Source organism: Mauremys reevesii, linkage group 15 (assembly GCF_016161935.1).
Source record: "Mauremys reevesii isolate NIE-2019 linkage group 15, ASM1616193v1, whole genome shotgun sequence".
Classification (NCBI taxonomy): Eukaryota; Metazoa; Chordata; order Testudines; family Geoemydidae; genus Mauremys; species Mauremys reevesii.
The window spans coordinates 28,827,327-28,855,052 of record NC_052637.1 but is presented as its reverse complement, the minus strand read 5'-3'; the positions used below and the strand labels follow the sequence as shown (position 1 = coordinate 28,855,052).

Genomic DNA, 27,726 nt, shown 5'->3' with positions numbered 1-27,726 from the left:
TAGCTGGGTCCTGCTCCAGCTGCGCTGGCTGACTACGGAAGCCTGCGAGGGACAGGTCAAAACAAAGTCACAATTCAGTTGGGAAAGAGGAGCCAGTCACGCCCTGGGATGGCAGAGTGCCTTCGATCCTCCCCCCATGCATGCCTGTGTGAAGTCGGGGCGCCCAGGGGCCTCGCAGGTGGGGGTTGCCATGGTGACAGACCAGTCCATGGCAGCCACGTGGGGTCTTAGCTGGGGGTTCCCATGGCAGGGGCTCACTGCAGCTCGTAGGCAGGCTGCATGTTTAATCTGTGTGTTTGCCATCACCCTGTGTACAATCAGTTTTGTTTCTCCTACCTGTTACTGTCATTCATTGTTTATATAGTGGCAGAGCCTAGGAGCCTCAGCTGTGGATCAGCTTCCCACTGTGCTAGGTGCTGTACAAACATAACCAAAGCAGGGTTCCTGATGCAGAGTTTATACAGTGTTAGTATAAAACGAAAACAGCTAATACGTTTTTTCTTTGCTGAAAACGCCTTATCAACATCAACACAGGCGCTGAAAACCCCATATAATTTTTAATGAGTTAAAAAAGAATTAGGGCACACTCTTCAAAGTGGCTGTTATAGTGGAATCTTGGTTCTTTTAAAATTTAAATTAACAATGCCCTTTAGCCTGTCATACCCTACACAGATACGGCCTGTAGATTTAAAAAGAAAAAATCTGTAATATTGAATCCACAGCCTGTCAAGTGGGAATTGCCATTCCTTGAACTCCCACCTCTGGATTTTAGGGCTTGCCAAACAGGAAAATTTACCAGCATTACTATACTGGTATAATTATACTGCTATATTTATACCAGTCTAGCTCCCTGTGAAGACACTTATTCAGCAGCACAGTGGCCTTTTTTTCGACTTAGCTTAGGAGAAAAAGGCTATTGTTATTCCTAATAAGGGCTTGGCTACACTTACAAATTTGCAGCGCTGTAGCAGGGTGTGAAAATACACCCTCTGCAGCGCTGCAAATTGCGGCGCTACAAAGCGCCAGTGTAGTCAAAGCCCCAGCGCTGGGAGCCGCGCTCCCAGCGCTGTCCGTTATTCCCCACAGGGAGGTGGAGTACGGACAGCGCTGGGAGAGTTTTCTCCCAGCGCTGGCGCTTTGACTACACTTAGCGCTTCAAAGCGCTGCCGCGGCAGCGCTTTGAAATGCAAGTGTAGCCAAAGTCTAAGACTGTCTTTATACCAGTATAACTACAGTGCTATAATTATACTGGTATAGTAATTCTGGTAAATTTCCCAGTGCAGACATGCCCCTTTTGATGGATCAGAAGTGGAGAGGAAACTTGTAGTCACTTTATTAAATAAGGGAATTTCCCCAAAGTTTTTGTACCTTCGAACTCTGTTTCTATTCTACAAGACAAACTACTATCAGATAGATGGACAACAGGCTTATCTTTATTAAAACTTGCTAAGAAAATACACTGTTTTCCCCACACATTAAGAAACTGAACATTAAAACGGCAAAGGGTTCTAATCTCACAATCCCATTAACTATTATGCTCTTAGCGTAGCTCAGGGAGATCGTAGATTAATTGGCTTCATTTCTTTTTACATTTGGACCTTGTTAGCTCTGGCAAATTTCTGAGAATCTTTCACCATTACACAACCACTGCTGGAATTTTATCCATCCATGTCAACTACCTCTAAACAAGGTTAGACAGGACAAGGGTTAAAATGCCAGCAGATGGGCTACGCTGGTGCTTCTACCATTGCTGTCATCAGGGATAGTGTATTGTTAGGAGATTTTCAGAACTCCACCTGTGTAGAAGCACTCCAAATGTAAAGGAAAAAAAAAAGCCAGAGGAATAATCCTGAAACTACAGGATTTTCAGACATGAAAGTCAAATTAAACCATGATTTCATGGTTAAGCCAGCATGATCTTGTAGTAAATATGCCTGCAGGCAAGTCCTCCACCCAAGTGAAAAAAATTAGAAAGATGTTTTTAAAAAGTTATATGTTATTGTATTATGGAATATACGTGGGGCAGTGTTCTGCTAGTGAGATGGATTCTCAAACCTAAAGGGCTAGTACAAGGAAATCTTAGTTTTTAAAGCGATTATTCCTTAGAATGGGGCTGGAAGAAGTTAAATGGATGTTGGGTGACATCACCAGTGGCATAAATTAGGAAATGTCCCCTGATGTCAAGGGATTTAAAAGATTTTGTAAAAGAAGAGAGAAACTGGTGCATACCAAATAAATGGAATGCACTTCAATTTTCTTGATGAACTAAAAGTGCCAATGTCTGGCCAGAGCTGTTCAAAATACTTATAATGAAATAAAACACATTTGAAACGTGCCCTTTTTTGTGAATTCACAGAGCTTCCATGAAATGGAGTTTCCCCACAAACATTTTGCATCAAGGAAAATTTAATCCAAATTGGGCATAGTAATTCCTATTAATAATTTCAATGCATCTTTTGGCAGTGTGTTTACCAGTGGATTTTGTTACCTGGTTGAAGTTACGTGGTATTTCTTCAGGCTGACTGATGGGCAGAGCCTATGCACTCAGGAGGATCAGGAGGAACCATCTTGACCTGTTTTGAAAGGGTAGTGTTTGGAGGAGGAAGGGACATGCCCGTAAAAGATACGAGAAACTGAAACAGATTCCTAATCCAAGTACCAGTGCATTAGATTTGGCTACTTATTTAATAAACAATGGGATTGGGAACCAGAGTGTGAGAGAAATGTCTAATTCAGCCCCTCTTGATGCTGATGCCCCTTTATTAATTATTATTATTTGTACTATGATAGCACCTAGGAGCTTGAATCATGGACCAGGCCCCATTGTGCTAGGGGCTGCACAAACACAGAACAAAGACAGTTTCTTCCACAAAGACCTTACAATCTGCAACATGTGTTCTTGCCTGCTGGCATCTATGTTGGTGGCTCTCCTTTCTTGGCAGAGCATGGCTGGGCACCCAGCAGCAGGACCGAATACCCCATTTTATGTGTGTTCTTGAAGTGTGCTCTGTTCCTTACATGGGGCCCAGGACCATGGCTAGGATCCACACTGAATATTACATTACAAGCCCATTTTTCATCCAAGAAATAGTATTCCCAAACTTTGGACATTCTGCCCTGTCTCCTCCACCATCAGCTACATCACCTGACCTGACCCCCATCCTCCACCTACAACCTACCTTAACTAAATCTAAAACCTGCTCTCCCTCACTCTGTCTCACAAAGGACTATGACGTAGATGTAAATCAGTTTCTCACTGTGCTTCCCATCCTCTTGCCTCTGACCAAACATCATTTTCTAAGATGGCCATTGTCTTGCTCCCACTCAAAAATTCTAATGGAAGTGGCATTTTCTGCTGCTGCATTATGTGATGAGAAAAACAGCAGTTGCCCCACACTTTTATGGAGAAGCAAAATTGGGGAGGGGGAGGATGAAATTTCCCAAACTGGAATGGAAAAGCTATTTGCATGAAACATAGTTTGACTGAACATTCTGTTCCACGTAGGTTTCAGTGGTGATTATAGATGCAGTATATACCCATAAGGAGACACTTGGTCTGGGTGACCGCAAAAATGCACTTGCAGAAGTTATTCACATACTGTGCCTGGTAGCTTTATCTTCCTTCAAAATCACTGGTTTCCAGCCAAAAAACTCGGTGAATCATCTGACATCAACCCCATACTGTCTGAATAATCAATAGGGATGATCCTGACTAAGTGTATATGCTGCATTTGGGAGCACATTCTCCACCGTGGGAAGACAGACACATGCTAGCTCTGCTTGAATTAATGCACCAAGAATATCAATCTGGCTGTGCTGGCCTGGGCAGTGGCTCAGTCTAGCTGCCCGAGTATGTACACAGGGAGTTGATTGTTCTTGTGTGGCTAGCCCAAGCTGCTTCCTGTACCACCATGGCTCAGGCTAATGTGTGTCTGTCTGTGCACACGGGGAAGCACACTCTTAGCTGCAGTGCAGATAGACCCTAAGAGGGTAACCTCCCATTTTATCCATGTTAGAGTGTGAAGCAGCTGCTGTTTTACTTTATTCTGATTCCTTTAGACACCAAGATGATGGAGGATCAGAGTGAAGAAATACTTACTTACAAAGCATAGTCAGAATACAGTTACAAATTTCACCATGCTGTATGGTCTGGCTCTTACTGGCCAGAAAGAGCTGAAATCTCTCTGCATGAGATGAAAATACAGTAATAGCTCCTTTAGGAAAACCAGTAAAAAGGGATAGAAATTACAAGTCTTTGAAATATTTCAAAGAGGCCTATACATTTTTGCAAACCATCCAAAATATGAAACTGATTACGCATTTAGTGATAGTTTTATAGCACTACAGTCTCCAGTGTCTTGAATGACAAGGGCTGAGGCAGTAGGCAGGCCACAGACCGTAGTAGCTGTGAGCCTACATGTCATAAAGTTTAAGCTGCTCCTTCATGTCTCCTTCAGACATCCCTCCAAATGTCTCACTGTTTTCCTTCATGAGCCTGAAGATGGCAGTCAGCTGCTCTCTCTGAACCCTGTCAAGAAGAAAAGTAAAAAGAGAAATAGCTACTCTCCAAGAGGCACTGTGAACAGCAATGATGGAGTCAAATGAGACAGGACGCTCACCTTACGAGTCCTGCTGACTTCAGCAAACCTGCACATATAAAATGAGCAGGATTTGACCCTTAATACCCACTTTCTCTCTCTCTCTCTCCAACTCTTTATTCCAGCTTTATTCCAAGACATACCCCCTTATTTTGAGCTTTCTTAGGGCTTGTCTACAGACACTCATATTCTGGAATAAGTGTCCATACATGGATTTATGCTAGAATAGTTATTGTACTTTAAATATGACCTTAATCCAAATTAACTTTCAAGTGTACACAAGCCATTAGTCTGCTACTGGGAAATAAGTGATCAGAGAGAGAAGTCAGTCTTGCATTGGGGTTTACTAGGTTTTTTTTCCCGGTGTTGAGTAATGGGCATCAGGAGTTAGCCCTGCACCTAGCACATGGACATAGTCTGTTATACGTACCCCCAATTTTTTGTAGGGGGAAGGAGGAGAGGGTACCGTTTCATTACTAGCTGGGATTGGTTACAGGACTGATGTGGTCTCACTGCAAGTCTCCCTGAGAATGCAGCAAGTTCCCCACCTATTACACGCAGTCCTTGGCTCTCCTGCCTAGAGCAGACAAAAGACCTGAAAAGCTCTGTGTAGCTCAAAAGCTTGTTTCTTTCACCAATAAAAAATATTACCTCACCTCCCTTCTCTCCCTAGAGAAGACAGAAACAGGTTCAATTTGTGTGTGAAACAAAAGAGCACAGCACTGATCCATCAACAGCAATCCCACTGGGAATTTTGCATTAAAAAACAAAATCAATGGTAGGAGATGGGGCATAGTCACAGGTGAATGGAGGCGCTTTCAGAAGCACAACCTGGAACTGGAAGGGTTGTGCGTGTTCCTTACATCTACTGATAAACACGAATACCGATCAGAAGTGGTGACAAGTGAGCTGCATTTCTCACCCTGCTTTAAACATTGCAGAGGAAACAGAATTCTGAAAAAGCAGAGCTTAGGAAACAGCAGCAGTTATTGTGCCAATTACTTTGTTCTACAATCAAAATGCATGTGGCTGTAGCATTTAAAGACTATATATAAATCCTGTTAATGAGCTAGGATCATTTTGTTATGAAATGAAAGCTTCTCTCTACAGCCTTGGCTTGGAGCGGTTGTTATACCCCTACTGAACCAATGGCATCTCAAGTCTAAAACCCTCAAGAATCCCACTGTCTCTCATATACTTTACCCACTTGCATGAGAACACATTAAACTAACCTTTTCAGAATAGGAAAAAGGAAGGGAGGCAGAGCAGTGACAGATCTTTATATTTTATTTCAGAACTTAATTGGATTCCAGGGGGCATATCTCCTTTCTAGTCTGGAGAAATTCAGTGTGTTCTTCTCCTTACACAGGTATCTTTGAAGTTTATTCCAGCTGGGAATAAAAACTAGTTCTGGTTCTCTTCCTTATTGTTCCAAGAAGCTTAATAGATTGAGAAAAAGTCTAAACACAATTGCAACTTTCAGTGACCAAACACTTTTTTTCTAGTATGGTCACAGAAAGTCTCAACATGTTTTGTTTGCTTGTTTTGTTTTTGTTTCAACCCAATATCAATGCACTTGGATTTCACTCATCACTTACAAAACAGGCTAAGGCTGGGATTTTCAAAACAGTTGAACTCTTGTTGAAAATCAATGATATTTGGGCTCCTTATTCCCTTAGCCCTTTGAAAATTCCAACTCAAGATTTTCAAAAGTAATTAATGATTTGAGGCACCTAACTTGAGACCCTGTAAATGGGCCTGATTTTCAGAAAGTGCTGAGCACCCACCTTCTGAAAATCAGGTCCCCATACAGCAGTGGTTCTCAAACTTTTGTACAGGTGATCCCTTTCACATAGCAAGCCTCTGAGTGCGACCCACCTTATAAATTAAAAACACTTTTTTATATATTTAACACCATCATAAATGCTGGAGGCAAAGCGGGGTTTGGGGTGGAGGCTGACAGCTCGTGACCCCCCCATGTAATAACCTCACGACCCCCTGAGGGGTCCTGGACCCCCAGTTTGAGAACTCCTGCTGTACAGGGTCTTGGCTACCCAAAAATGGAGGGTCCCAAAATAAAACTTGTCACATATGAAAATCTTGGCCAAAGATTCTGCAATTGGAACTTCACGAATACTATGGATGGTGAAGGAGCAAAAATAGAGTCCAGCTCATCTCTCCCAGCTCCACTGACTCTGCCTAGCTCCAACAGAAGTAAAATCAAAAGGTTTCAGGGTGTGATTTTTAACAGTATTGGCCTAACTCTGCTCCCACTGAAGTCAATGGGACTACGTGTGGAGTAAGATACCCTTATTCACAGAGTGACATCACAGTCTGGCCCTCTGTCACTAAAGTCCTGACTCTGGGCACATATAGGAAGCAAATCTGCTGAGTAAGACTTGACAATTTCTCTGTTGCTTTCCACAGTAGTAACACCCTGTAAAAGCACCATGATTACTTTGCTGCAGCAAGGACAGTGTCTTCCTCCACATTCTATATGACAACGAGTCCTTATTGGGGATTTTCACGTGAATAAGAATTCCCTGCTAGGGCAGCAAAAGCAGTGAAAGATGTGTGATCCAGAGGCAATGCTATAAATCACCACTAGACAAGTTCTGTAGAAGAGAGAAGGAGGGGGAAAAAAAGCAAAAAAGGTAAAAACACCACAGTGCCCATCCAAATAAACTATTCAAAGATTTATTGAACTGAACAAAGGCAATTTACAGTTTCAAGCCACTAGAATTACAGTCCTGTGTATGAGCCACCTTCAGATGAAAAAAAAAAAGTTAAAAAAATACCTAGACAGCCTTTTTTGTTGTTAAAGAAATAGCGTAACTCGCTGCCACTTGCAAAATCTGGGCTTGGCTATAGACTTTGCTTGCCTGATGTACATTTTGCCATATAACTTAAAGATATCTGTATATAAGGCATTCTTTGCATAGTCACACGCTTGGAACGTCAAATTTGCCATCCAGCACAAATTGGAGACTGAATGGCCAGTCACGTTGGGTACCTCGAAGCAGAGCGGCCTTGTGTGTCTAGGATTCATAAGCAATCCATTTAATGTGCTAGCAGTTACCGGCTTGGAAGGGGCAGCTTCCTTAAAGCTGAAGCCTCTGGCCATTTGTGAAATGAGCCCTTTTTACAGACAAACATTCTCCAAACCCAGGCGCTGCAAAGAACGACCGAGTAAATAGTTTCAAGTATTGTCTGTGTAGGAATAAAACAAAGCAGCCTGGTTTTTGATATGTTTGAAGCTTTAGCTAAGAGGCGGCCTCTCCACAAAAATGAAGGGAAGCTTGGAGGACAGATTCCAACTATGCTGTAATGCTGCAGGACAGGAAGTGATATTAGCAGAGGACTCAAAACCCTCTTCCCGTGGAAGGACTTCCTGCAAACCAACCCAACCCTATTTGAAGTTAGATCTCAATGGAGCGGGTGCTGATGCCCATCAGAGCTCATCTCCTGTACATGACAAGTCTCAGAGGAGGAGCTGAACCTCGGGCAAAGCAGGCAGGCCAGCAACAGTGACAAAAAGGAATGGGAAAGAGAAGGGGGTATTAGAACAGCAAGGTGGTGTGGAGAAGGGAACGGGAAACACTGTCGGCACCCCCAGAAACTCATCATAATCTAGAGGGAGTCCTCAATTTCAGGGCTACCTCCTCTACCCTCTCCCTCTCAGGAAGTGGAGCAGGGAAAAGTAAATCCAGGCACTACCAGTTGTTAACAAAGCTTGGGCTCCTAAACGGGAAGTCACCACAAACAGCAGAGCTACAAGACAAACCAATCTCAATTCTTAGGTCTTCCCTCTACCTAAACTAAAGGATCAGCTCTCTGCTGAAATGATTACAGAGCAAGATTAAGTCAGTCCAGTGATAGTCTATCAAACCCCCTTCCCCACCCCTCCCACCCCCACTGCTAAACAATGTTTTAAATCTCCAGCTGTAATTTTCAAAGCTAAAGGATGAGTTTGGTCCCCGGAAGAAATGGGTTGGATACTCAGGTACAACATCTGGGTGGATCTAAGACATCATCTGGATTTTGCCCATTTCCTCTAAAGGAACAATACAGGTGTCAGGATAGGGCAGACAGAGTGTGATTAACACAACTCAATAGACTCACTGATTTTTTGGTGTCCACTCTGGGTTCTGTTTGGAGGGTCTCAGTCCCATATTAGGTCTTGACACCCCCCAAACACAACTCCAGTCACGGCTCTAGCCTGGTTGTGCCCAGGGACCCAAGCAAGAGATTCTCCTTAACCTTGATACCACAAGGAGTTATTTTGAAGACCCCAACTTCAGCCAAGGAGAAAGTCCCGAGTTTTGAGGGTTTATTGTTTTTTCTTTTGTTTGTGTGTTTGGTTGGTTTTGGTATTTCTCTCAAGCCTTTAAGATGCCAAGGGAAAAGCCTTTAGGAGGAGGCTAGGGATAACTTCATATAGTCTTCAGTTCTGCAGAAAGAGAAACAAGGAGAAAAGAAGAGAATTCATTTCAGTCATTTCACCTTTTGAGTTTGGTTTGTTAATTATTTTTGTAACAAGCAAGGGAAAAGGACTTAGTGCTGGAGGGGGAGGCAAAGAAAGTTTCTGAATCACAAAGAGCCATTTGCAGACTGTAGTGCCTCAAAGTAAGAGGCCTTTTGCTTCATCAATTGCAGCAAGATAGTCTAAACCCAAACACCAGAGTAAGCCAAATGACTGCATGCCCTCTTGATTGGTACCCAATCCAATTCAGACCCTTCTGATCCTACAAATTGGGTGCTGCAGCAGCTCCTATTCTGAGTGGACCCACTGTCCCACCCAGAGCATTCCAGAGCAACTGGATTACCTGCCTGGCTGAATATTCCTCAGTACATGCCAAGCCAACTGGGGGAAGTAAGCCTTGTGGCGAACACGTGACTGCTTTGCTAACATTCTCATGCTATCGGCAGCAGGCTTGAGCATGCAAAACAAGAGGAATAAGACTGTTCTTTCTAAAATGTTCCTCCAAAAAAATACCTATTGCTCCAGCGCTGCCTGTCCCTTTTGTATTAAACAGGACATAGTCACATCGCAGGCTGGCGGGGGCGGGGGCGCGTGAGAGGCAATCCATAAACACAACTACTCTCCTTTTCATTGGAGGATCTCAAATTGCTTTATGAGCAGTAAAGCTCAGCAGCACCTGCCAAGGAGGTAGGGAAGATGCATTGGACTCATTTTATAGATGGACAGACTGAGGCACAGAGAGGTTAAATGACTTTCCTAAGGTCTCATATCAAGTCATTGCCAGAGCCAGGCAGTTCCGTCACTGCTCTCTGGTTCGAACCATTAAGAATTCCCCATTCTTGGAAAGGCTTAGCTTTGTTTCTAGCCCACTGTTCATACTTTTTATAGCAAGGGTCGGCAACCTTTCAGCAGTGCTGTGCCGAGTCTTCATTTATTCACTCTAATTTAAGGTTCCACGTGCCACTAATACATTTTAACGTTTTTAGACGGTCTCTTTCTATAAGTCTATAATATATAACTAAACTATTGTTGTATGGAAAGTAAATAAGGTTTTTAAAATGTTTAAGAAGCTTCATTTAAAATTAAATTAAAATGCAGAGCCCCTCGGACCGGTGGCCAGGACCCGGGCAGTGTAAGTGCCACTGAAAATCAGCTCATGTGCCGCCTTCGGCACCCGTGCCATAGGTTGCCTACCCCTGTTTTATAGGATGCCTGTCAGAGCAGGCAGGGATAACCTTCAAGGGTAGGAAGGGGAGCCCAAACACGCCTCAGCCCTTTAGCTGCATGGCCACTTCTTTCATAGACTAAGTCCCATTTGACGTATTTCTGCTCCTAATTTCAGCTGAAGTGGGTCTCCAGACCTATAGCGTAGTAGTGTCTTCAGCATCAGGCAGGGGTACAGACCCTCCGTGCAAATTGCCCTCACCTCCCAACAGGTAAGTGAGCCTAGTTTATGGGCTAGATCCAGACTGGAGATGCACACTGAGCATCAGCCAAGCTTCTCTGCTACCTGGCTGAGCACAAGCAAGCTCAGTGGCTGTCCAGTTTAGAATACAAGGAAATACTTCAGAGGGGATAACCGCTCTGGAGGATTCACTGTGCGGGGGGTCAGGTCATCATTATCCTGCCGTGGTTGGGAAGAGAAGGAGAATCAGATTCCATACTTCAGGGAATAAGCTGATTGCTGTAAGGGCCAAGAAGGATTTTCCTCTCCACTGCCAGAAAGGTACAGCATTGTCCATCTGGCTAAGTGTATCAATTTGTGAGTGTCTGGGTGGGGAGGATCCCCGGGGTGTGTGTTCCCCTTTATCCAAAGCCTCAGGTGTCTGGAATCCTGTCATTGGCAGTGGCTGATAAGATGGGAGATTGTTGTGATCTGGTAGGGCAAACCCTATGGCCCAGATCCCCATTTACACTAGCCCCCTTTACACCACTCTGCTCTGGCTTTAAAGTAGGAGTAAATCACATTTACACCTTCTTTAAGGTGCCAGCATGGGGTAAAGGGACTGTAACGTAAATGAAAACCTTGCCCTGCATTCCCGTGGACAGGTGGAAGCCAGACTCCCTGTTCTGGACTGGTCCGTGGCTGTACACATTGGGGGAACCTCTCAGCAGATCTCTCCATCTAAGACCCTGGCCACTGCAGCTGTTAGATGATTAAAGCACAAACCACATCTTTCAAAAAGCAGCCAGGTTTAAATGTCTCATATTCCAGCCCCCTCCCTTACTGCCCTTCATCCCAAACAGCCTGGGAAGGGGAGAGTCAGGCTGCCACATTCTGTCTGGGCCTGGCATCAAAGCTTGAGAGTCTCCTCATCAGAGTCGCTAATGGAGGTCCACACCCCTCACCCCACACTTTCATCTCAAGGCTACAAAGTCTCTCTATGCCAAATACCATTAACCCGACTGACAAGAATTCACATGGTGCTAAAGGCCCAGTTTAGGCTCCTCCTTTACAGGGAGGCCTATCCCCACACCTGGGGCAGGGATTGTCCAGATGCCCCCTGCCCAAGGGCCAGATTGGTAACTCGCCCAGAACTGCGCCCAGCTGGTTTAGCAGAGGCACCTTCATCTAGCACCAGGGGAGGTTTGGATGCTGCAGGTCCCAGAAGGCCATGCTCCACCTTGATCCCAGCAGAATCCTGTCAGGTGGGGACATGCAGTCTCCATGGGTGGCACCTCCCAAGTAGAGATGAGGGCAGCTGCAGGCCAGGCCATTAGAACTCTATGGAGTGCTCTGGCCCTGCTCTTTGGTCCCCTCTGAGTGAAGGGAATCAAGACTTCTGGTCATGGACCTCCCGCTTCACAGGTAGAGCAGAGGCGAGGTCTCCAGCACCGCCCCTTCCCACAGCTGATTGGCACAGCCGGGGCGCAGCAGGAAGGGTGTAGAAGTCACTCCAGTCAATGTGAGATAACAGGACTCCATACTATGCACCCGCTGGAGGAGTTCCTACAGTCCAGAAATTAGGCTGGGTGGGGTGGAAATGGTGGCACCACAGCTTACCCAGAGAGGACACAGAATCAGGGGAGAAGCACCATCTAGCAACTGGCCAGTGGGACTGGAGCCAAAAGCTCCCAAGTCCCTTTCATTCCTTTTCCATTTCAAATGCCTCCCTCCTCCACCCTCCAACCCGAACACATCGGGGTTTACATGAAACCTGAAACTTCCTCTGGAGCTTTGGGAAGAGTCTTTTAGGCTTTCTGTGGCTCTGTTTCCTCATCCAAATGGGACTGACTGCCAGCCTCCAAGGAGAGCAGGAGAGCCTAAGCAGTGCTGACTGAGCAAAGGGGAAGGCAGTTTCCACGCACTGGCTGCAGGGGACAGGTGTGTGGCACTGTGAGGTCAGCTTGTCCCTCAGACACATGAAAACCACACCAGATGGGCCAGCTACTAAGCACTTAGATTAACCCTGGCTAAACATTGAGGTGCGGACCCAGACTTTCAGGGGATATGGTGTAGCTCCCAGCGCAGGTCCCGTTTGCTCACTGAAGGAGACAGGAATGCCTTTGCAGGCTGAATACGGTAGTAGCTGATTCACTTAGGGCCCGACTTTCAGAAGCGTTGACTTTGCCTGGAGCGCCAGCTGCTCAGCCTCTGGCGTCGGTGAAATCCAGAAAGGAGAAGCAGAAGCTTGGCTGGCTCCATGAAGGGCCAACCCCCTCCCAGTCCAAAGTGAAAACACACTTGATTCTGATGGGATGTCAATGAAGAAGGGCCACTGGAACTGGGTAGACCATGACATTGAGTGGAAGAGCTTCTCTCAGCATCCCAACCCACCTTTGGCCTCCCAGTTCCTCCTGTGAGGGATGTTCCCACCACCACTTTTCCTCCATACCATCCCTTGCAGGTACTGAGCCCCTTTTTAATTACCATCTTAAATTTGGTACAAAGTCCGGCTAGCAAGGGGTGCCCAGTAAATCTAACTGCCCCCCATGGCTGGGACCTTAACTGTTCTCCCTTGATTCACCACAGCACTCTGAGGTTTTGCTGAGGCTGAGGAAGGACACATTGAATCCGAGTTCTCTAGCTGCTTCTGCCAGTGGGTGAGGCATGGAGAGACTGCTTCAGTGTAGAGAAAACAGAGACCATTTACTCTTAGAAAGAGAGACGAAGAGGGAAGATGAAGGGCTATGGAACGAGCTTTAATCAACGGGAGTCCAAATGCGTCCTGCAGCATGGAGTTAACAAGTCTAAAGGCTAAATACACAAAGTGACCTCTGGAAGTAGTAGTGTCCATCGTTTCACAGGGACACTAGGCAAGTGGTATTTTGAAGAGAGTCTACATGATTTAGGACCACAAGCCACATTGACTTTCAGTAGGACTTGTGCTCCTAGGGCTTGTCTACACATAAAATGCTACCGCGGCACAGCTGCAGAGCTTCAGTGTAGACACTACCTAGGCTGACGGCAGGAATTCTCCTGTCAGTGTAGGTAATCCACCTCCCTGAGAGGTGGTAGATAGCTTGATGGAAGAAATCTTCTGTTGACCTAGTGCCTTCTATACCGAGGCTCAGGTTGGTTTAACTACATTGCTCAGGGGTGTGGATTTTTCACACCCTTGACTGACAGTTAAACTGACTGAATTTTCTAGTGTAAACCAGGCCTACGTCCCTTCAGCTCCTGAAAATCCTGCCCAAAGGGCCAGACTCCAAAGTGATGAGTAAAGTGGAGCAAGAGGCAGACTTATGCTTACTTCTGGCCCCTTGGCATATAAATTACACCAGGTTTTGGCTTTACACCCACTTATTGGCTTGTAACTTATGCATTGTCGTGGTATTCAACCCAAGTTCCTCTACAGGCACATGCTGCTCCCTGCTATGGGAGAATGCAGGCGTGTCAGAGGTTTGAGACTCCCAGTGAGTTAGCAGATGGAGAATGGCAAGCTGCCCATGGGAACACAGGACTAAGCAAAGCAGAAGCTGATGAAGACATGTCATGAATAATGGACCGGGGAGACACAGAGAAGCAGCCATGAGCCAGAGGAGAACTGGGGAGCTGAGCAGAGAAAGGAAGAGAATCCAGCAGCTCAAAGCGGGGCCCGTATTCTCAGCCTAAAACAGTTAAAGAGAAGAGACTCTAAACCTATGGAAAAAGCTGCCAGGAGCTCTCAAAGCTCCCCCGTTGCCACACACCAGACAAGGGCAAGATTTTCTACAGGTGACTCGGATGTTTGTTTTACGTGCAACACCCCATTTGCAGAGGGTGTTCTACCAAACGGGGGAGCTGCCCCAGAAAAGTTTAAATCTGGGTATGAAGCGTGGGGAAGGAAACGGGGATTTTTCCATTACGCTGTTGGCTCTCTACTATGGAAGCATTGTTTGTGGCTCCGGACCATAGTTAAGGCTGCAGTGAGATTAGAGGCTACATTGGAAAACAATAACTGGGCCAGAGCTTAACTCTTTTAGATTAAAAGACCTTTTTGGTAGGGACTTAGTGGGAAGAGGTAAATATTTGGCCAGAAAAGGGGAGGGGAGGGTTGGCAGACACTACCAGCTATGCCTGGGGGCGGGTTAGCCCCAACTGCAGTGTGGGCCCAACATAGACCCACTGGAGAAACATACAACTCCCATCAGGGATGTGGTAGGGAGGGAAAAATGTTTCTTGGCGTTGGACTTTTTTTTGTCTGACTGGCAATACGCATTGCATTGCCCATAATGCTCTCTGCTGCTAGACAGGGCCATCATTCTGACCTAAATAAAACAGCAGATGCCAACCCCTTCTCCTCGCTGCTTGTTCCTCGCCCCAGGACACCTATCGTGCTGCAGAAGATGAAAAGCAAAAAAAGGAAGAACAAAAACTTACCAGCCTCTCTCATCCAAAAGAAGCGCCATGCTGGACAGGAAAGCACAGCTGCCAAGGAAGGGGCCAGGGAGAAAGCAAGCAGCAAAGGCGAAGAGATGAAGGAGGAAGGGGAAATGCCCACCCCATCCCCATGCTACACAAAGGAGAAAGCAAGCAGAAGGCACCGATGAGCAAGCAGAGGGGACCATGCGATGGAGATGCTAGGAGAGCCCAGGGGCTGAGAATGCTAATGGAGACCTGTCCAGATACAGTCCAACCCCTTTTGCACCCTTGGGGGGAAACAGTAATGGAGGGGGTTGAAATATACGCAGCAAATAGACTAAGACTGTCAGACCGTCAACCAGCCCCTTGCAGCCCTTGTCTGTTCTGGAGGAGTCGCCACCACTGCTCTCCAGTCCAAATTTTAAAACAACCACTTTCCCTCTATATGTCTGGCTGCACCCCTGTTTCGATCCTAGGTTCATGTTGCGATGCTATGCCATGGCAGGGTCTCTTCTCCCCATCCTTAACTAGGGGTGAGCGCAGACTGGAAAACCTGTTCTCCCACCAGGTCCCTTTGAATTTCAATACTCTAAAACTTCGGATTCCAGACTGGACCCAAAGTGGAAAGGGGCCAATTTTCCAGTTCTAAATCGAGGTCCAAGAGAATGGAAATCTCATGAGATTAGCTCATAATATTCTGACTCCCCTGGGGCTGGACTCCAGTTTAGCCTTGAACCCTAGCCTAAGCCTAAGCCAGATCCAAGCAGCACCCCCTCAGCTCATTTCTACTAAGAACTGGCCAGGAAAGTGGAGGGGAGGGGGGTGTTCAGAAGGAGGGAGAGAATTTCCCACCAAGGAGTTCAGCTGGTTGGTTGGATAATGAGCCCACTTCCCCCAAATGGGACAATCACTCCCCCCCGCCCCCTCGCAGTCTCTGCAGCCTCCCCAACCTTGAGCAAGGCAGGGATTTCTCAAAGCAATTGCAGATTCAGCTGCACAACACATGTGAAATAAGCAGGGCGGGATAGAGTCTAGTGGATCATTTAGTCCCCAATTCCACTGAGTCCCACTAAGTAGCAAACTCACATACTAAGGAATCTTGCCTCCCAACTACTTTGTCCTACTTGTGGGTTTGAAGTCGGGATCCAAATCAAAAGGGTTCACTTTGCCCTGTAGAGGGCGCTCCTAAACCAGGCATATTATGGCTGTGCTGGAAAAATAACCCCTGAAGCTCAGAGGATGGGGAGGAATTGGCACACTCAGGATCAGGGTTCCGCTTCTCCTTCCTGACCAACCTCATCCTTGAGCAAATCTGGGGGCAAACGCCTTCCCGTTCCATTTCCAGTGCCTTCCCCTCCATCCCATTCCGACACTAATACAAGATGGGCTTAGCTGACACCCTAAAGTTTCGGCCAAAAATGTCTGGAGCGTATGGACCGCCCCTTTCTAACCCTGCAGCCCACGCAAGAATTAGAAGCATTTATAATGCTTGAGTTGACACCCACCAGTGAAAGGTGATTATGCTGAAAATACAGCTGCCATCCTTTCTCTCTCCAACTTGCACTGATTACCCTGTTTCCCCCCTAGGATTAGGGACCCTACAGGGTACTTCTGGCTATGTTCACCTTCTCCTAAACCCCTGGAATGATGAGTGGAGGAGGGAGAAGAGACCTTCCCAAGAACACTCATGCTCTCTCCTTTTTCTAGCCAAGGTCAGCCAATAAAACTGGGAAGGGAGGCATGTTAAGACTCCTGGGGCCTGACTTCTGTGTCCCACTAACGTCCACACTAGTTTTGCCAAGCACTTTAAAAGGACCAGGCTCCGGGCCAAGGAAAGAGGTCACAAAAGGATTAACTGACCAAATGGAATTATTCCTGGATTACGTCCTCTTTAAAAACACCTGTCTGCCAGCCCTGCAGAAGCTTACAGAGTTGGGTGAAGTCCTGATCATCTTCCTGCCCAGTTGCAAAAAAATTGTATTGAGTTGGAGCAAAGTTTGGGAAGCAGCTGACAAAGGCTACTTTAAAAATAGTCAGTGTGTCAGTCGGTCACTGTAGTTGCATTTAAGAGCATTGCCTGTACCCCCTTGTGGCCCAGCCACCAGGACAACTGCACCAGAGCATGCACCTCACATAGCCAGGTTAAACCATTACAGACAGTGATTTGCACAGGTACAGCATGAAACTGGGGTAAACCACACCAGTGCAAACTGTGGATTAACCTGTTTGCACCAGTGGTTTGCATTGGGGCAGCTACATGTATGGCTGGCAACTCCCGAGTGCAGAAGACAAGGCTTTTAAGAAACAGGATCTGGTAAACCGCATTTAGCCAAAATTCACCAGTCTGGTCACCATCCTTCTCCCTTTCTGAGAAGTGCCTCTATTTTTAAGACTGAAATGCTCAGAGACAGGAAATTGCAGCAGCTAGTACATTACATACTCCTCCCCCATCAGGGCATTTAGGGCAGATTTAAGGATAAATCCTCAACTTGGATCAAGCAAAGTGGTGCAAAAAATATCTGCAGTTTTGAGGCAATGCAGGGTGGCATGAAGCAGAATTGGTTTTCTATTAAATAACCATTTCTGCTGCATGCCCTTCCCCTTTCCTGCATGGGGCTGACAACTCCTCCAGGCACAGACAAGAGATGCTGTCAGAAAAACAACCAAAACACCTTTCTGTGCGATTTTAGCCTGCACAACCTAAGGCACAACTTGCGATGGTTCCGTCCTCCAAGCTGTGACCCTAGTTTTCAAACTTGGCGGACAAAAGTGGATTTAGGGGCCTAACATCCAAGTTTCAAAGGCCGAGCACACAGGTGTGATGGACAGAGCATGACTTTTCCTGTAGAGGTCACAGCTGCTCCATACAGGCCATAGCTAGAGGGGACAGAGGTCTGTATATCCCATTTCTCTAAATCAGTTTGTGGTGCTGATGGAAAATGAGATGGGGGCACGGAGGAGAGTAGATTTATTAATTTGTTATGAGGAGGGAGTGGGGGGGGAGGAGGGAGGTGGGACAGACATGGTTACTTCATTTAAAAAAAAAATAAAACAAACAAACAAACAAAAGAAAACCACTAGCAGAGGTTATCAGGTGGTACCACTACTTCTAAGAAACATCATCTCCTTACCAAAAAGATTTGCAAGAATGTTTGTGGCCGAGGACCTAAGGTACTTGCTACAGGGATGTGAGGTCAGAGGTCAGTTCAATCCTGCAATATAAACGCAGCAAACCTGGGTCATATCAAAACAGCAGCATTGTCGGGAGGTGCCTGGCAGCGGGGGTGAGGAATATAAAGGGGTATGGGGCAGGACGAAGGAGGAGGCTGAGCTGCACTGCTACTCTCAACTGATCTGCTTAGCATCTTACCTGCGGGCAGCTCTGCCCCAATATAGCAGCTAGAGAAGAGGAAGCTGTGAAGCCTGAAATGAAAAGTTGCTGATGCCACAGCCGAGCTCCAGAGGACAAGAAACCAGAAACAAAACACAAGCTTCTGACAAACACACAGAAACATGGAACATTGACAAGAAAATAGAGGAGCTGTTAGGAGAAACACAACAGTCGGCCAATGTCCCTTCACATGGAACGCTGAGCAGAACTTTGAGAAGAACCTCCAAGTGGAAGACCCAACACCGGGTGTTCTCGACAGGTTCTAGGTGTGACGATATCTCAAAGGAAACCCCTTTAAAAAGGAACTCAATGGAAATAGATGCTGGAGCCTGTGCGTGCCCAGAAAGTTGGGACCGGGTGTCAATGCACCTGATGAGGAAGCCATCCTGTAGAATCAACCTTTCTCCAGAATTAATAGATTCACGGGGTGAAATCTTGGCCCGTTGAAGTCAATGGTCAAACTCCTATTGACTTCAGTGGCCGAGGATTTCAGCCACAGATTCTAACGCCAGAAGGGGTCATTATGATCACCTCGTCTGACCCCTTGCAGAACAGGAATTCCAGGCTATAACTTCAAACAACACCTGCATCCAGCCCATAACTTTTGGTTGAGCTAGAGCACACAGTACGATAGAGGTTGGTTTAAACACTTATAGAGTAGGATAGTCTTTCGGTTCAATAGGTTTTCCAAGAGTAATTTCTATAGAACCCTATTGGTGTCATTCACTTCATTTCTACAGAACTTGTCTGTAAGGGCTCTGAGTGGAAATGATGGCATGAAGCAACCAGACATGACCAACTTGCTACAGGTTAGTGAGTGGAGAGTTTGGTGCAGATAGAAATATAAAGAAAGGGGAAACGCAAATCAAGTTTTTACTGCTGTCACCAATACAGGGTCACTACAGCTACAGCAGAGCTAGCTGGAGCCTGTTCTGCCTCATGGATCAGCAACAAAACTAGCAACAAAGTTTTGTTCCAGATTCTTTACAACTGATGATGGTGTAAGAGACAGAAGGAGCCCAGCATGACTCTCAGATCCCCAGGGAAGTTTGAAGCTTCTGGGGCACAGGGGGAGTAGAAATCCTCTGCTGAGTTATAAATGGAGCAAGTTTGATCTGGAGCAAAACTAATTACAGAACCCCACAGGATCACTTATATGGAGAGTCACTCTTTTGACTACAGCACTTTTCCAATGTGCCGGTAAGGATGTGGGTAAAATGCCATCGGGCTGCAAGGTAACCTGAAGGTTTCTAACTGCAGTGCAACATAACAGTTAAAGGTGATCTCCACCCAGCGAGCTGGAAAGGGTACACAACCAGGGGAAAGCAAGGCTCACTCATGGGAACCTGACTCCAGGGCACTCAATGGGAATCCTAGTGAGTGTTTTTTTTCTTTTTTGGACGGGGGCTTGGTTTTGCTAGGCATTCTCTGCACATAGCCCAGCAATCAGGAGTTTATCCTGCGCTTCCTCTCCTAAGATTACAACCCTCATGCCCAGAGAGACACATCACCAACTGAACTGGGCCCATCTCATCCCAAAGATGCGTTTTACAAGGTGGACATGTCAGTTTTCTAGGAGACTAGGAACACAACAGATCATTCACTGCTCCTTTACCTCCTCAAAGCCAGCGAGGCCCCTCCCTCACTGTTTGGCACTGAAAGGATGACGTCTAGGATCTCATGATGAGAAGAGACAGTCTCAGAGGATTCCTGAGGGGAAAATCCTATAAAACAGTTGGTTCCGGCTCAGCTTTGCCAGGATCAAGATGGCAGCAACCTAAGATTCATCAGCCTTCTGTTATATCTCCCAAGACCAGGGGAACCTGGCCTATGACACACATGTCCTGGGCTGGATCCTCTGGTAGACTAGCTGTGTCACAAGTTCTCAATTTGCTTTCAACAGGTCTTCACCAGACCATGGCTCTCCCATGCCCCAGCACACAAGGCAGTGGGATAAAACGGAGGGCTTGCGTCTCCATTGCCCCGCATTCTGTGCGGGCAATTACACTAGTACAGAGTAGGTGTAAAATGTTACCCTTCCAATTTAGCAGCTTTTTACGCCCACTCTGCACTAGCGTACGTGATTACCCAAAGTGCAGGGCAATGGAGAATCAGGCTCCAGGGATTCCACTACAGAAGCAGAGGTGGATATTTGCTTTGCTATAGCATAGGGGAAGTAGACTTTATAGTGAAAGGACAACGATTTGAACCCCACTCGCCACATCACAAAGGCCAACCCATTAGCAGTGGAAGAGAGCTGCCTAACCCACTACCCTGGCAGTTAGTAAGTTAGAAAACCAGCATTATCCCCAACCCTGGACACTGAACGGCAGGAATCACAAAGGCCCTGAAGCTAAATTTGCCTGACTGCTAAGTCTGCGATGCAGTGATAAGGGTATAAGCTTCCTTCACTTCACTCAAGTCTTTAGTAACTATAGCTCTACCATAGGCTTTTATATCAGACCTGCCACCATGGCATTGACCCAAAACACTGGGCCTGGAAAACTTTGCTCCACTGTGATTGTCCCAAGAAATTTCAGTCCATCAGACAGCTGATAGACAAGGCTGGCTCCAGGCACCAGCTTATCAAGCAGGTGCTTGGGGCGGCAAGTCCAGAGCGGGGTGGCACTTTCAGGTATTCGGCGGAGGGTCCCTCACTTCCGCTCGGAGTGAAGGACCTCCCGCTGAATTGCCGCAGATCGCGACTTTTTTTTTTTTGGCTGCTTGGGTGGCAAAACCCCTGGAGCCGGCCCTGCTGATAGAGAGGGGTGTGTGTGTGTGTGTGTGTGTGTGTGTGTTTTCACTGTGGAGATAGACTGTTCATTCCTATTCAGATGACCAAGAGACAAGAGTCCCTTAGGCAGCCTTTGAGAATTCATCAGCGAAGCAACTTTCATCACTGTTCTGAAAAGGCAATGGGTAAACCCCAGAATATGTTGTGTTATGAAGGGAGAAAATCTGGCCTCTGTTGTTTTGAGGTAAGGCAAATCTTCCCCCCTGGCCTGAATGAAAGGGAACTGCAGAAGTTGGGTGGGTAGCAGGGGACAGTACCGGTAGTTACCACTCTAGACACCGTCTGGAGGTAATTGTTAAGAACATATCGCAGTTAATAGAATGCAGTCTCAGCAGAGAAGCCCCATAGAGCTGGTGACTGTTCAGCAATGTACACACTAGTTCGCTAGTAGTTAGTGGAACCTAAGAGGGACTGGCGGGCGGGGGGGAGAGAATGCCCCCATCCCCAAGGTTTTTGCACTCGCTCAAAATTTCTTAGGCTGCAGAGGCAGACGGGTCATGGCCTGACCGTGCAGTGGTTTTTAAGCAGTGGTTTGGTACTAAATCATACAGCTGTGCTGGTGCAGTATGTAGCGTTGCTTCGGCTGCATGGTCACAGTGCCACTGAAACTGACCCATGAGAGGCTTCGTGACCTGGTGCATGGGGTTGCAACGCCACTCAAATTTGTCCTAGCTCCCCCCCACACTGCACAGAAACATGGGGGCTGGGCCAAACGGGGTTGCAACTTGGCTCACGGGAAGTCTCTTCCTGTTTTGCGGAGTGCAGAGGAGTCACAGAGAACTTGACGTCTGGCACCACCAGCTCATGCACTGAGTGGGTAAGAAAGAGAGGAGACTCCCCAGCTGAGGGAGACCCGGGGTCTCTGTGGGGGGAGGAGGAACAGGAAGGGGGGATGCTATGAGCAGGGACTGGAACAGGGTCCCTGCTGGGGGATGGAGGGGAAGGGAGGAAATGGAATTTGCCCCCCCTAAGAAATATCTGAATTGGTGCCACTGCTCGTAGTCACTGAGCTGAGAGCAGCGGTTCATTCAAAATGGGGTTTTATAAACAGTCTGAGGTTTGGTGTGGGGGCTTAGTGTGGGCTTTATCAGATTGCAAGATGGAAACTCAATCTGCCAAGTTCATTTTATGAAAATGTGGCAAGCCCTGGGGCGTAAAGAGCCTTGAAAAGGACCCCAAGTGGAATTCTAGAGGAGCAGCAAACTTCAGGCCTTCCCAGCAAGCAACTGTGAACTTAATCCACAGAAATCAGAGGTGGGAAAAAGTCACTAGGACATCTGGGGCCTGGGTTCATAGCTGCCGAGTACCTGTGCTTCCCAATGACCTCATTTGATTTTTGTAAGTGTTCAGTACTTCATAATGTCAGGTTCTCTGTTCTCCCCTGCCCTCTCCAGGTTGTACCATAGGATTGTCTCATGCAATTTTACAATGACTTGAATGGTTATTATATCCCTTTACATTCAGACTGCAGGGCACAATCTTATTGTATTCATGGAAAATTCTACTACAGCCCTACATTAACTTCCGGGTCCTAACATCTCTGGGTTTTAGTCAATCTCTGAACACCCTCATTTCTGAGACCTTCCATGAAAACACAGTAGGTAAGTGATGGAGCAAGGTAGATGTGGGCCAAAGCCTCAATGGGACTAAATCAACATGGCTCTGATAAGGTCAGTGGAGCTATGCTGATTTACCCCAGACGAGGATCCGGCCCTTGATTTCAGTGGAGCTGTGCCAATTTACACGAGATGAAGATCTGCCTCTGAGGCCCAGATCTTCAAAAGGTATTTAGGCACCTAACTCCCATTCATTTCCTTGGGAATTTAGGCACCTAATATCTTTGAGGATCTGACCCAAAGTAACTATAGAAGGAGCTTGAACAGATACAAGGGAACCCAGTGTCATGGTCTCCCCGCCTTCCAAGTCCAGGTTGCTCTTAACAGCTCTCCAGCCTCTCTGAAAGGGACAGTGCCGGACCAAATGCACTGGCCAGACATTCACACCACAGCTCCCGCTGTGACTCATGGAGGGGAGGGGTTAAAATCGACACTGTGCTGCAAGAGGACGGCCGCAAGGGGCCTTGTGCCCAAAGTAAGAAGAAGCTCAACGTACCTTTGTTCCTCCTCGAGTTCTTCTTTGGTCATCATTGTCTTATACTGGTTCCCCCTCAGCTTCCCGGGACTGTATTTAAAGGAGATCTTCTCACCTGCTGCTGGAGAGAGAGAGCAGTCGTGTGAGAAAGGAGACCTTAGTGAGTTATGGCAGGCGGCCAATGGGATGGATGGATCCCTTGTGCTCCTCCCTCCGCACCCTAGAGTGGGAGATGTGCCACCCTGGAAACACATTTGACAGCTAAACACCAATTGGAGACAAGTGCATCTTCAACAAAGTTACATGATTCCAGTGGAAGACCAACGGTACCTGTAACAAGACCCCGGCCTGGTCATTCGGGGAGAGGGTTAGAGTCCTACCTACAGCCGACTAACATCACAACCATCTAATGCTGGGTTTTTTTCCTTCAAAGGATCAATAATGCTCACATTTATTAACAATCCTGTAAACTGGCAATGCAAATTAAGTCAATATATTTGAGCACGGAAATAGAGAACACTGACTGAACAGAGGCTTCATTTTTCAGTTATAATATTCCAAAGAGTCTATTCCAGTTATCTTTCAAGACTGCAGCTGGGTTTTGTTTTGTTTTTGGGGGTGCAGGGGAGAGAGGGGAGAACAAGAAGATTCCACACTCCAAAATGGGTCAGTGGTGGTTTTCGTAGCAATGCGTATTTCAGGTCTTGGGGAAGGAGAGACACACGTGTCATTAGAGTTCCCATTAGAGCAGCTCTTTACAAGCCCAGCTTGGTCCTTCTCCAATGTTGACGTCACTGAGTCTGCCCACCTCACCTGGAGGTGGCAACAATCTGTGGTCCATCGTTAGTGACCTTTGAAAAGAGAGACAACTAAATTCTAGCGCATAGGGACCTTGTTGGGCTATTTCTCTCCCCTGGAGTCAGAGCTCTGGAGACTCACTGGGCTCAGCAGGAGGATGGTAACCTCCACTTTGATTAGCCTGCAGAATTCATCTCTATTTCTGTCTGGACATTCCCTTCCCCTCTTCCCCAGGCGCTAGGACCCCTGTGCTCATACTTTGGGTTTGTGACTAATCGCTCAGGAGACCACGCTGTAAGCACACTGGGCATGTGCCACACAATCTATTCAAACTCACGATGGCCCAGTCACCCCCGGGCTTTGAAATCACAACATTCCAGCAGCCAGGAGCATTGCAAGAAAGCTCGAGAAATGGCTTTGGGAAAGGGAGACACCGTGCTGCAAACTCCTGGGCTGCAAACAGAGAGCATTCTCGACTGGCTCAACAGCTGTAATTACAGTGGTGCTGAAGTCCCTCTGTGGCCAATGGCTAGACACAATGGGAAAAGGATCCTCTTTATTAACCTGTTTGGGTAGCAGCCCTTTGTAGAGCGCAGCGTTTTCAACCCTGGGGGCCCACAGACTGTCTAAAATTTCCAAAGGGGTCCACCCTTACATTTGAAATTTTTTAGGGGGCTGCAAATGAAAAAAGGTTGAAAACCACTGCTCTATTGCAGGCGTTCTCTCCTCTGCCCAAGCCCCTGGATCACATCTCTGTGCTAATTAAAACTCTGTAGCTCACAGATGTGGAGCCAGAGCTTTAGCTTCTCCAAGCAGATTTTGCTTGAGCTCTTTGTTTATTTTTAAACCGCTCCTCGGGGTTATCCTCCTGCACGAAGTCAGCCCAAAATGCATCCCAGGCGGGCCGGGGCTTGGGCATATTTGTTGGCTTTATAAAAAAAAATAAATAAAACATCTAGTGGTTGTGTTGAGATAAAGGCGACACTCCGGGGACCATAGTGCCATACTGCCTCCTGCCAGATACTCCAGCATGGCTCCTGCCGGCACAGGAGAAGGATACAGACCAGAGGTGTTGTAAATATCCCTGGAACCTGCCCTCGCTAGGGCGAGAAAGAGAGAACTTTTGAACCTTGGAAGGATCCAGGCTTTGTTTGCTAATCCTCTTATCCGTGCTTCATCAAGCTATTTTCTCCTACTTCCCAAGCTCAAGGGCTGGAAAAACAGAGATCAAAAACTGCCACCACTTTGCTTTTCTGTCCACAGCTGAGCTTCAAGCACTTTCCAGGCCTCGGCATATCCATGGGGTAGGCAAGAACAAGCCTCAATTTACTGGTGGGGAAACTGAGATGTGAAATGACTTTCCGAAGGTCACTTGCAGTGTTGTGTAGCCATGTGGGTCCCAGGATATTAGGGAGACATGGTGGTGAGGTGGTATCTTTTACTGGACCAACATCTGTTGGTAAGAGAGACAGGCTTTCGCGCTTACCCAGAACTCTTCTGCAGATCTGTGTAACTCAAAAGCTTGTCTCTTTCACCAACCGAAGTTGGTCCAGTAAAAGATATCGCCTCACCCATGGCCACACAGGCAGAGCTAGGAATAGAACCCAGGTGTCCTGTTTATTACATGACAGTCATTGCTAGGGCAAAAAATATCCCACAGAGCCTGCATCCAGGTTTTAGTGTGAACCAATGTTTACTGGTACAAACCTGTTAAAACGGCAGACTTAACAGGAAACAGAGGTTCCCAGACAGAGCTTCTCCTCACCTCCCACCTCCACAAATATTTCACATTTCACTCCCCAGTCGCTGCACATCAGCGTGTCAACAAGCCTCTCACTGATCCTGGTCAGATTTCCATTGGGGAAGGTCCTGAATCAAGGGCTAATCACTTAGCTGTAGCGCTGGAGTGAAAACAAAGGCCGCTGTCTGGCCTCTTGTAAAAAGCGACACCCATCGCCCAAGCGCTCAGCAAATCTAAGCCTGTCACCGGGCCTTCACGCCACATCCCAGAAAACGCAGCTCCATAAAGTCTCGTTTCCCTCAGCACTGGCAGGCAAACAAGCCTGACCAACTGGAAGCAAACAGAGACTAGGCTCAGTTAACCAGGCACTAAAAAAGAGCCTTGAAAGTGCTGTTGAAATGTGCCTTTAACTGGTTGTTGCTCGGGGAGATATTAGGCCTGAGTCTCCTATTACTTACACTGGCGTAAATCAGGAGTCATTTCTCTGAAGGCAGTGGAGTTTCACTAAGGTACATGAAAGGAGAAGCAGGCTTCATCTGCGCCCTTCACATCAGAAATCTTTATTGTTTATTAACAATTTTTGAGCAGGGGCTGTTCAGATCAGAATGAAGAAGGGACTCTAGAAATTGAGGGGAAGGGAATAACCATCCACCCATTTGCCTGCCAACGTGCGTGTGTCGGTTTTGAAGGAAAGAGCTGCAAGTTTTCAGTGCTCAAGGGCTCTCTTTCTCTTCAGATTGGAGACAAACTTCAGGAAATACATTGAAAATTCTAGGCATGATTTTTCCCATGAACTGCAAAATATTTAAGAGTATAAAGTGACCTACTTAAATAGAACAGCCGTGAGGTGAGTTTTTAAAAAAGACATTTGTCTTGTGTATTTCCACTGCCAATGTCTGCACTGGTTGCCAAGATGCTGGGTTTGCAGGGTATTTTCTTACTGGCTGTCATTTTGTAAAAAGAAAAGAGAGTCCTCATTCAAATCTACCTCTCCACACCCAGCGTTTCTTTCTCTACCAGACATCTTGGCTCTAGCTCCAAGAACCTGCCAGCTCCCCAGAGGTTTCTGTACAATTTGACTTCTTGAAAGAATGTCCTTGTGTTTAGGCCATCCAACTAGTGTTTAGGTGGACCTGAATGCTATTCCTGGCTCTGCCACTGACTTCTTGCATGTTCTTGGGTAAATCACTTAATCACACAGTGCCTCAATTTCCCATGTGTAAAATGGGGACACCACCACTTTTCCACCTCACAGAAGACGTGAGGATGCATTCATTAATCAGTGTGAGTTGCTCAGGCACTACTGCAATGGAGGCCATATAAGTGCTTAGATGGAAAATGCATTAAAGAAATAAAAAGGTAGCTGACTAGCAATCCAAGACCCTTGTGGTTATATTAGATGCATACACACGGCTTCGTATCCTCACTGGCCAGACTGAGTCATCATCTTATCCAACCTATTAAAATGCCTGAATTATTTAGAACATTCCTTTAAAAGGGAATGAATTGCAGCCTGCATGTCTACAGTACCATTTATCCAAGGACAGGATAGTCAGTTAAGCCTCACAACTCCCGCTGCCCCCCCATCCCAGTAGTGGATAAGGGATCACGTAACCTACCCCTGAAATGCAGCCACTTCAGGTGTGGAACATAGTAACACTTTAACAGCACCCAGCAATACAGTTTAGGACAAGAACTGAAGATCTTAGCATTTATTTCAAACTGCTGGAGGAATTCAGGCAGGCAGAATGGGGCTACCCATCTCACTTCCTTTTTCCCTTTCACCACTGAACAAGGAGGGGAGGAGGGGAAAAAAGGGAAGAGAGAAAATGGTTCAGGTTCTGTTTTTTCTTTTCTTCTAATAAAATAATGATGATGACAACAATGTCACTGACTCTGAAGAACCCAAGCCTGAGCCCGCTGGGTGAATGTCCGAGCAAACAGCAGTTTGGGAAGGGAAATGCAGAGGCTGGAGATGGGCAGCTTAGTGAGATTCCGATCAGTTTCCGTGGCTGAGCCTTGCAACTGAGCCAGAGGAATTTAGC

At 46.7% G+C, this 27,726-nt stretch overlaps 1 protein-coding gene across 5 annotated transcripts in view; it reads right to left on the bottom strand.

Moving 5' to 3' along the window:
- Nucleotides 1–4,313: 4,313 nt before the first annotated feature.
- MXRA7 (matrix remodeling associated 7) overlaps nt 4,314–27,726 on the bottom strand; it is a 49,273-nt gene continuing 25,860 nt past the window's right edge. The window contains exons 3-4 of one of the 5 annotated variants that reach the window (XM_039500780.1): nt 23,164–23,260; nt 4,314–4,528 (exon numbers count right to left, since the gene is read on the bottom strand). In XM_039500780.1, the coding sequence (XP_039356714.1) occupies nt 4,414–4,528; nt 23,164–23,260 (212 nt within the window). In that variant the 3' untranslated portion in view covers nt 4,314–4,413. Of the gene's footprint in view, nt 4,529–8,165; nt 9,049–17,986; nt 18,079–23,163; nt 23,264–27,726 lie in introns of those variants that run through there. The other 4 variants (XM_039500779.1, XM_039500782.1, XM_039500781.1 and 1 more) reach the window with 4 other exon arrangements.